The sequence below is a fragment of the Neomonachus schauinslandi genome, chromosome 7 (assembly GCF_002201575.2).
Source record: "Neomonachus schauinslandi chromosome 7, ASM220157v2, whole genome shotgun sequence".
Classification (NCBI taxonomy): Eukaryota; Metazoa; Chordata; class Mammalia; order Carnivora; family Phocidae; genus Neomonachus; species Neomonachus schauinslandi.
In genome coordinates, this window is record NC_058409.1 from 42,404,977 (window position 1) to 42,415,446 (window position 10,470).

Genomic DNA, 10,470 nt, shown 5'->3' on the forward strand with positions numbered 1-10,470 from the left:
ATAGCCCATTTGGCCCCTAGAGTCCCCAAGTCACTATGAATTCAGGAATGGAATCATTGGAATGCAAGAAGGGCTGCGGCAAGTGTCACTGAGTCACTCAATGACATGCAACACGAATAATTGGACACAGCTTTACAGCCCAAGAGAACAGTATTAGTGAATGGGCACAGCCACAGAAGCCTTTGAGACTCTAAGAATAATGAGGTCAATTAAATCCTGCCTATCTGTGTTCTGAGAAAATGTCATGCTGTAGCTACCTTGAGACCCAGGCTCGGGGCAGAAGCCGTGCCATAACATGTGGCAAACAACAAGAGTGGATGCTGAGTGCTGTGCAAACCTGCTCAGAATAAAAATTCACTGTAATTTTGAGCATGTGATCCATCTGTCAATACAGAAAAATAACACGTTTGAGAGTATGTTTATTTATGTGAAGAGTACAAATTTTATACCCTCAGCACACCGAATGAAAGGCTGAAGTCAAATTCCAAGTCAGTTTTCTGGGGCTCTGTGATAGATACAGGAACGCTAAATACACCATGCATACTTGTTATTAACACTTCTGTAAGTCTGGACATTGTCTTTCCATCTCCAAACCCCTCACACCCCCCACCCCAAAAATTAGCTGACTCTGTCCTTAATGTACCCTGTTGTTGGACCATTTCAAGTTCATCATCTAGAAGCACATACTAGCGGTGAATATTGAATACTTTTGTATAATTAATAGGACCAAACATCTCTCCACCTTCATCCCTAGAGCTGTATTAACAGCTGCTGTCTTCTAGCTGTGGTTTGGTCAAAGATTCCAGTTTAGATATCTAGAGCCTGGATGTAACAGCTTGAAAAGTCATTATAGGACTGGTTCTGGCAGCTTCATTTTCCCTAAAAAGAGCTCCTTTTCCAAGACTGACCTAACTTAGAAGATAGAATAAAACATTTCTTCAGATTCTTCTGTTATCTCTACCTCACTAGGTTCCCTACAATCCTCTGAAAAACAATAAAATCACTGTGCTTATTGAATTCCTATAACAAATACTGCAGTAGGAGAAGTAGGAAATTAACTGAAGATACAGAGAGTGCCTAGACTCAAGAGTTTTACAATCTTTTAGATAAGGTCTTAAAAGTCCTTCTTTTAATGGTAATCTAAAAATTGTGCAAACCCACCATAGCTACAACTTTCTGCCATACTTACTTACTTATTTATTTCCTTCTGTTAAAGACAGAGATGCTCCTGAGAGCATTTCAGCTCTCTAAGAAGTCACCACACCTTGTGAAACCTCAACACCTTCCTTCTCCTCCACATATGGCTGCAAAAATGACAGCATCCACTACAAGTGTGTTCCTTTGCCTATGCTGCCCTCCCCCCATTGCAATTTGGTAATTACTATTCTCCTCAAGTGACTCTCTATCACATGTCACACAGTGATTATTCCAATTCATTCCATTTTCCTTAGGCTCTTTTGCTTCCTTGGTCCTCTAGCTAGCAAGGTATTTCTTTCTGTCCCAAGTGGAAACCACTAACTTGTCATATCCCCCCCTTCTCTATTTGAAAAATACTAAGTCCTCAGGCATCTTCATCTCGTTCCTTCTCCTCTGATGCTGATTTCTCAGTGCACCTGTAATCTCATCCTGACCTGTGACCAGCTCAGAGACATTAACACTCCATTGAATGTCCCTTTCTCTCTAGCACAGAGAGGCAGTATGGTGGAGTGGTTAATAGCAAGTCCCTGGAGCTAACCCTTCTGGTTTTAAATCCTGACACCATTGCTTGTTTGTATGACTTTGGGCAAGTTAGGTAACTTCCTTGTGCCCCAGTCTCCTCACCCCAAATATAAATAATAATAGAAGTATTTCTCTCCACAGGTGTGTTATGAAGATTATATTAAAGCATTTAGCACACTGGTACATAGTAAGTACTCAAATATTGTTAGCTATTACTACCTTCAACTTTCCTTAAATTCTTTCTTTGTCTCAGCCATTTTCTTAATTCTTACATGTCCTTAAGCATCTGTGCTTTTTGTCTTCATTACTTCAATGCCAATCTTCTTTGGAAGAGCAGTTAATATTTACAGCTAAACTTGCTTCCTGACTCATTAACTCCTGGTAAAGTCTGCTGCAGGCCCCACACCAATAATATCCTAGAACTTGAGCTCCAAAGGCCTGTATTTGTTCTTATTTTTCTTCTTTTCTCCACTGACCACTGCTCTTATTTTTTTTAAGATTTTATTTATTTGTTTGACACAGAGGGAGAGAGAGAGAGAAAGCACAAGCGGGGGAGGGGTACAGGGAGAGGGAGAAGCAGACTCCTTGCTGAGCAGGGACGGAGGGGCGGGGCATGGGGGAGTCTCCATCCCAGGACCCTGAGATCATGACCTTAGCCAAAGGCAGATGCTTACCTGACTGAGCCACCCAGGTGCCCCACTGCTCTTATTTTAAACATTTCTTCCTGCTTCACCTGCAATACTCTGGATGCTCCTGATTTTCCTCTTACCGTCCAGATTATTTTCTCTGGTTCTTTGGGCCTTTCCTTCCATCTGTTCCTAATTCAAGGTATTCTCTGAGATTTGGCTCTACTCTTCCTGCATCTCTGTTTCTCATACTGGGATGTACTGCAAGGCTGTGCAGTGAGCAAAAGCATATCCACAGGCTCAGGAAGAACAAGGTAGGTTTGAACATCTTGGGCCATCATTGTGTTAGTATACTTGGCTAAAGTGCCCTTAGACACAAGCAAAATCCTACTATTCCAAGTCAGCAAATTTTTTTAACCTGCCAAATAAAAAATACTCACATGCACACTGATTGGAAAGTGTGGTACTTTAGAGTTGTTGCAGAACCAAATATCACTATCACTACAACCAAATCAAGGTGAATTTATACACTGCCACGATCACAGATGGCATGAATAACTCCTGACCTAGGACTGACTAGTGCTTCTCTAAAAAAGTAGATCATATTTTTGAAAAAAGTTCTTTTTTTTTTAACAAACTAATGTGTTTTCTTAATTTCATTTTAGATTAAACATCCACACACAAACACACAAACAACACCTTTGGCTCCCACAAAGTGATTAAACTTCCTACCACAAATGTATTCAGACAAATGTTCTATTTACAAACATGAAACTATGTCTAGTTAGATATCTCCTTGAAGTTAGTCTGAAAATAGCAACAAGTCTAGAGACTCTGACTTGAGAGAACTAAGTGTCACTCTCTATTTATTGTTTCAAAAATATATTTATTTTAAATTATAATTTCAGTTAGAAGTACTGAGAAGTGGTCACAAACAGTAATGTTTGGAGCAAAAGCTTGTAATTGATAAAAATGCAAAAAATAACAAGGGAAATGCAGAATAATCTTGAAGCAGAGGGTATATCACAGGGAATTTGATGGCTCAAAACATCAGAGTGCATTCCCCACCACAACTAGGGAACCCAAAGTGAGCACTGCAGCTGGCCACAAATTTGTAAGGTGTATATTGCTATTCATGTAAAATAAAGGTCTTTAATCATTGTGGAGAGGCAAAATGAGCCTGACCTGATGGGCACTGAATGGAAAAATCCTGAGAAATCGCTCCATGAAAATATCTCATTGCATATATAATATTTAAGACAATTTTGGAAACAGTTTGAAAGCTAAAGAGCAAGAAAGAAATCCTGGCTTTGAGGAATGCTTCAAAAACACAAACAAACAGAGAAAAAACTGCTTGAAGTATCATCAAAGTTAGCTTCAGAATCACCGTGGGAGGCACAGCTCCTGAGACAAGAGCTGTTTGGTGGAGCATGGCATGGCAGGGTGGGTTGAATCTGTTTTAATTCAAGAAGAGGCAATCAAGATGACAAAGTGTATTTTTACAAGGAAAGGTATTGTTGAATAATCAAGAATCTGAAAATAAATTGGATTTTTACCTAATACTAGGGTGAAAACACAGATATGAATGATAGAACCACCTTATTAGTCATCTACACTGAAAATATAGTCTCTCAAAGTGTGTGACTTGCCAAAGTACTTGAAGGTAGAACTGGTGACAAAATTTTCAACAAGATATAAGGATCTTAGCATGATATTAACTAGGAAAAAAATGTTGGACTGAAATCTGTGTTAGGCAAACCTTTGAATCACTAGTATGCATCAAACACATGATGGCCTTGACTGCTCCAGCAACCAGTGATTTTATTCATTCATCAAAAAATAGGGGCACCTGGGTGGCTCAGCTGGTTAATCAACTGCCTTCAGGTCTTGGGATCTAGCCCCACGTTGGGCTCCCTCCTCTCCCTTTGCTGTTCCCCCTGCTTTTGCTCTCTTGGGCTCGCTTGTTCTTTCTCAAATAAATAAATAAAATCTTCAAAAAATATATTTTTGAGGCCAGTCAGTCCACGTGTTGGGGCCTGAGGTGTCCTCCTGATCCCTCTCACTCCCAGCATCTCCAAAGGCGGACCATTCATCAAGGATTTTACATCTAAGGCCCAAAAGTTTGATACCCAAGATGACGAATTCCAGCATGGATGCAGTTGATGCTGAAAAGCAAGTGGAACTGGAGGAGAAAGCACGACTTATTAGTTAAGTGAGAAACTTCAACACACACTTGAAGATCTCGCTCCAAGAGTAGGTGCAGTTAAGGAAGAAAATCGGAAGCTAAAATCAGAAAACCAAGTTCTTGGACAATATAGAGAAAACCTCATACCAGCTTCCAGTGTTTTTCAAAAATTTAACACAAAAAGAAAAGAAAGTAAGGGATTGATGTTCCTTCTGTTTTATGGAATTGCTGCTGATCTTTCTTTCTTTAAAAGTGGGATAGATTTAAAAAGTTATAGTAGTTTTGTTTGTGGTTTAATTGAATATTTATGAAGATAATGTCAGATCTAGGCAAAATTAAGAGCATAACAAGACTTACATGAGTTTGTGTATTATATGTTAGTCTGGGAAAATGTGCAAATGTATCATAGAAACTTTATAATTAGAAATGCATATATTTATGAAACTCGAAAATGAATATTTTATAAAATTTGCTTTGATTTATAGGTTTAGCACTGTCTTTTATTATAGGCATAGTAAGAGATACAAGAAAATAACCACTATGTTGTGAAAAGTGATCAAAACCATGTACTGAACACACAGCTTTATGTACCCTGTCCACCATGTTGCCTATCTTCACCATTCACTTCAATCTTCCTATTTCCCTTCCCCTAAGGAAAAATTGGTTTCACGTTTGTAAAAGTAATTTTAATAGTGAATCATCTGTGAGAGTAACCTGAACTTGACTTGTTGAAACTTAACCAAAATAAGACACTTTCTCAGGGTCTGTCATATTTTTTTTGAGAAAAATAGAAAATTTTTCTATTTTTAGAAAAATAGATTTAGAAAATATATAATAAATAAAATATATAATATTTATATATACATAATAATATTTATATATGTATAATATATATAAATAAAAATATATTTAGAGAAGTAGAAATAAGATGGTAAAAGTACTTGGCATACAGTAGTAACCAACTCCAAATGTTTTTATTCCAGATTTGTGTGATCTCTGGCAAAGACTAGATCTTTTGGGGAATATATATATGAAAGTAGATTAAATATGACTAACCTTATGTCGACATCTAGAAGAGAACAGTTACACAGCGTTGTCTCAAGGTTTATTTGTAGTACCCAGCTGATCAACTTTTGGAAAACTGCTTTAGAGTGCATTAAGTATCAGAATCATGAGTAAAATGGGGGAGTTTTACACGTACATTAATTGATATTCTCAGTATTTTATCTTACTTCCCCCAGAATTTTCTTGAAACCTAACTACTTGGTGTGCAGAGTTTTAGTCACTTTTTGACAATTCCTAAAAATATAGTTTGTTGATTCCATTTGGTAAGAAAATTAGTATCAGAAGTAATATTAAAATGTTAAATAGGAAAGGAGATCCACTAATATAGTTTTGGTTTTAGATTTGGGCTACTTTTTTTTTTTTTTCAAGATTTTATTCATTCATTTGACAGAGAGAAACCTAGAGAGCACAGGCAGGGGGAGCTGTAGAGCGAGAAACAGGCTCCCCTGCTGAGCAGGGAGCCTGATGCAGGGCTTGATCCCAGGACCTTGGCATCATGACCTGAGCCAAAGGCAGATGCTTAACCTACTGAGCCACCCAGGTGCCCCAGATTTGGGGCTACTTTTAATCATGTAATATTCTTATGTTTGTATTGATGTAAGATTTGATGAATGACTTCAGCTGGATGAATGTAATAATTATACTGCAAACATTTTGCCTCCCTTTTGTGACCTAATTTACAAACATTTCAAATTGTACTGCAGTTTTGCTTTGCTGTTTAATAAAAAGCTGTTTCTAAAATATATATATATATATATACATATTTATATATATTTTAGCTCCTACTGTGCCTACCACTATGCTAGATCCTGGGGATTTCACTGTGGATAAAGCAGACAGTCTAATCCTTAGAGTGTTTACATTTTCCAAGAGACTTCTTCAAAAGTTTTTTTTATCTTATTTTCCTTAATTTTTCTCAGGGTGTTCAACGATTTAGTAAAACTAGGTAATTTTGCAAAATGCAGTATTTTTAATGTTTATTACTTTAGATAAATGTAATATAATGAGAAGAGAATGAGAAAGCTTATACTACCACCTAGACACATTCTTACTCAAACAAAAAATAGTACTCATAGAGTTTTCTAATTCAGCCATAAATTAATTTATTTCCTTGGAAATAAAAAAAAGCCATCATGATAAAAAACCCTAAGTATTATGAGTTAATTTATTTTTCGTACTTGTAACAAATTGTGTCACACAAGATTATGTATTTAGCCGATTTCCCCCGCAAGTCTGAACACCCTCATTCACCCACTGGAAGGTAAAATTAAGGTTATGGTTTTCACAGAGTTTGACAAATTATAACATCGTATAGAAGCCTGACAGCTGAATGAAGGTGTCAGAGTGTAAATAATTTGAGACTCACTTCATTTACATGTGACAAAAATTACAGCATCAGTCACAAAACCAAGGTCATTATTCATATTTCTTTATTGAAAATACCCTTTATCCTTTTTGACTATTTCCATGGGTATAAAAAACACTAACCAGTGGATCAGAGACTCTTTTTATCCCCTACTAGGCAAGTAGGCAAGTAAGCCAACAACTCAGCAAACAGATGAAGTCATTGAAATTTTTGGCAAGAATGGCTTGACAACATGGCATTATCTTTCCATTTGTGATTCTGGCTTGCTTCTCCTATGGGATTCCCCATATACAGCTCACTGTGTCTTCAAAAATTATTTTTTGAGTACCCACATGTACTTGTGAATTTGCTTCCTAAGAATAAGAAAAACACCAAGAAGAAAAAGTCCAAAAACCTGAATCAGTGGATGTGATTAGCTGTCTTTAATTCAGTCCAATTTGTGAAAGTGATAAATTCAATGAATAAAATTTCAGGCCTCATCTTTTGGTTATCACTTTCCCTCAACATCTACATGAATTAATCAGTCATTCCCTTCAGCTGTTTCCCCAGTTTTTACTTCTGGCCCCATACAACCCATTTTCCACACAGCAGGCAGAGGAATCATTTAAAATCTACATCAGATCGGGGCGCCTGGGTGGCTCAGTCGTTAAGCGTCTGCCTTCGGCTCAGGCCATGGTCCCAGGGTCATGGGATCGAGCCCAGCATTTGGCTCTCCCTGCTCGGCAGGAAGCCTGCTTCTCCTTCTCCTACTCCCCCTGCTTGTGTTTCCTCTCTCACTGTGTCTCTCTCTGTCAAATAAATAAATAAAATCTTTAAAAAAATTTTTTAAAAAATAAATAAATAAAAATCTACATCAGATCATTAATCACCATGTTTAAAGACCTCGATATTTTGCTGGGGCATTTAAAACAAAATCCATTGCTTGGCATGGCCTGCCAGGCCTCTGCTCACTCTTTCAATTCATTTGGTACCATAATTCCCTAGACCTCTTTTTCTTCTCCATAGTAGCTTCCTCACATCCAAAGGCTTTGACATGTGCACTATTTTGCTCAGTCACTTGTTCCCCACCCTTCACATCAACTGTATCATCCTAGTTATTCAAAAGCTTCTTTGACCATATCTTCTCACTCCCCCACCACTCTAGACTTCATTATGTTTTGCTTCCATCATAGAACTTATTTTCTGAACTATCCTATTTATTGAATTACCTACCTGTGATCTGTCTCCCTCTCACTATACTGTAAGCTCCAAGACAAGCTTTATTTCAATCATTGGCATATCCCAGGTGTCTGAAATGGTGTCTAGTACATGCTGGGTTCTCATCAAAGAATTGTTGATTAAATAGATGAATATAGCAGAATCTTGCCCATTAATAAATGAATCAGGAAGAAATTAGGTGTGATTAGATCACAGAGTAGAATAAAGAATCTATACATTTAAAAAAAAATAAAACAAACAAACAAAAAATAAATAAATAAATAAATAAAACAGATGATACTAAGGAAATGTTGCACTTTGAACTATGCCTCCAAAAAATCTGGATTAAAACTTTAGTCTCCTCTGTTATTCTGGGTATGTGAATATGTAATCTGTGCTCCATATTCTATCCCTGATAATATCATGTTCTCAACTGTTACTTCTAAGCAGAGGACCCTTAAATATTTCTCTCAGTTTTCATGCTCCATCTGCCCAAACATATCATCATTCCTCAGAGATGGACCCTCTTTCTCTGCTCCTTATCTTGGTCAGGCTGGTAGCCTTCCAGGAATTCTCTTTGCCTCTTTTCTCTATCTACTGTGTTTCTTCCCCTCCTCTCAATACACACCTTGGCAAAATTCTTCAAATTTGACCCTTTGTTTCTGTATCTACTACCCTGGGTCAAATGTCCCTCGTTACTTGCCTAAACTATTGTTAAACATTTATAAATGGTCTCCTTTAGTATAACTTTCCTCCCTCCAATCCATCAATCCAAGTGTCCCTAAATCCTACCTCTATTCATTTCACTCCTCAACTCAAAACCTTCCAACGACTGCAGAAAGTAATCCCAATCTCTGAACATAAAAATGAGCACACTCCATAAAATGCCCCTGACAGATGTTTCTAGTTTATAATCCTCAACCTTCCCATTTCCTCCCACAAATCTTTGCATTAAAAACTCTCCATGACTCAACATTCTACAAACAGCCTCCATATTTTTATCACCACTGATCTTTGCTCTCTATATTATCTCTACCCAGTGTGCCCTTCCCCTGACCTCTAGAGGTATTCTGGACACTTAACACAGTTTGAATTTGCTGAGTAAATAAACCCCTGTCCTTCTTTCAAGGCCAAGCCTATGACAACTTCATGAAATCTCCCCGAATCCCTCTAGTCAGATTACCCTCTCCCTCCCCCAAGCTCCTATTGTACTTGGTAGCTCTATTTTAGTATTTTAAGAATACTCTGTTTTCCAGTATAACTGGTTGGGTACACATCTGTCCTTCCCAGTAAACTGAAATTTTCATGATGACTAGGACTATTGTTAATCCATGAAGAATTCTTCTGTGGCACAGATTAGGTTAATTGAAGGTGACTGTTGAAGTCAGGATAAGAGTAGAGTGTGGAGGTGTTGGTGAGTGTAAGGTGGTGAGGATGTGGTAGATGAGGTGAGCTGTGTATGGGATAGTAGTGGTATGAAGTCCCAGCATTATTCTCGGTGGTGTGGAAATTGCTTACATTGTGAATTATATTTTCCACTTTTGGCTATCAGAGTCCTGAATCAATCCAAGTTTAGTCACCAGGATGCTCTTACACCATAAATTGAGGTTATATAGTCATTCCAATCATCATCCATTAATATCTAAAGTGCTTGGTGGAAGCCTTGGGCAGAAATAAAAAGTAAATGATCTAATTAATTCCCTTACCCTAAAGCCCTAACTGCACAGACCTCCCTTCAATAACCATGACCCAAACTGTGCTCAAAGAGTAGGGTAATATCCAGGATCAGAAGAGCTGAAAACCATAAGTCTTGCAGCAAAACATTCATTCCCACCTTCAGATGAAAAAATATCTACTCACATTTTGAAGTCTGCAGAAACCAAACCTTAAACAGCTATGTAATTTTCAAATAAACACAGTCCACAGTCATATTTTATTTATAGATGAGGTGGCATCTTAAAATTCAAGGCTTTTGTCAAAATGGGTAGAAAATAATGTAGAACATGAAAATGTAATGGACAACTCAGACTCCTTTACATTTTATTTCTGAAAAAGAAAGTATTTCCTTATATTCAGAGATACGTATCTTCCCTGACATCTTTAGCATCTTTTGGAAATTTATTTGGGGAAAGGGGTGGGAAGATTACACCCATGATTAAAGAAACTCTGCTTTATTCCATAGACACCAGAAGAAACCTTTTGATTGAATAAGAGTCATGAAAAAACATAGGAGCCAAAAAAAAAAAAAAAAAAAAGGTGTTGCAGAGACTCAGAACAGCAGCAGTGAAAAAGCCAGGGGTAACTGACATGTA

At 37.4% G+C, this 10,470-nt stretch overlaps 1 protein-coding gene across 1 annotated transcript; it reads left to right on the forward strand.

Moving 5' to 3' along the window:
- The first annotated feature begins 4,437 nt into the window (after window positions 1-4,437).
- On the forward strand, window positions 4,438-4,841 carry LOC123325306 (short coiled-coil protein B-like). Its single transcript, XM_044917058.1, is given in 2 exon segments — window positions 4,438-4,558; window positions 4,561-4,841. Coding segments are annotated over 2 exon segments (360 nt in total). The 5' UTR covers window positions 4,438-4,479.
- Window positions 4,842-10,470: the final 5,629 nt, after the last annotated feature.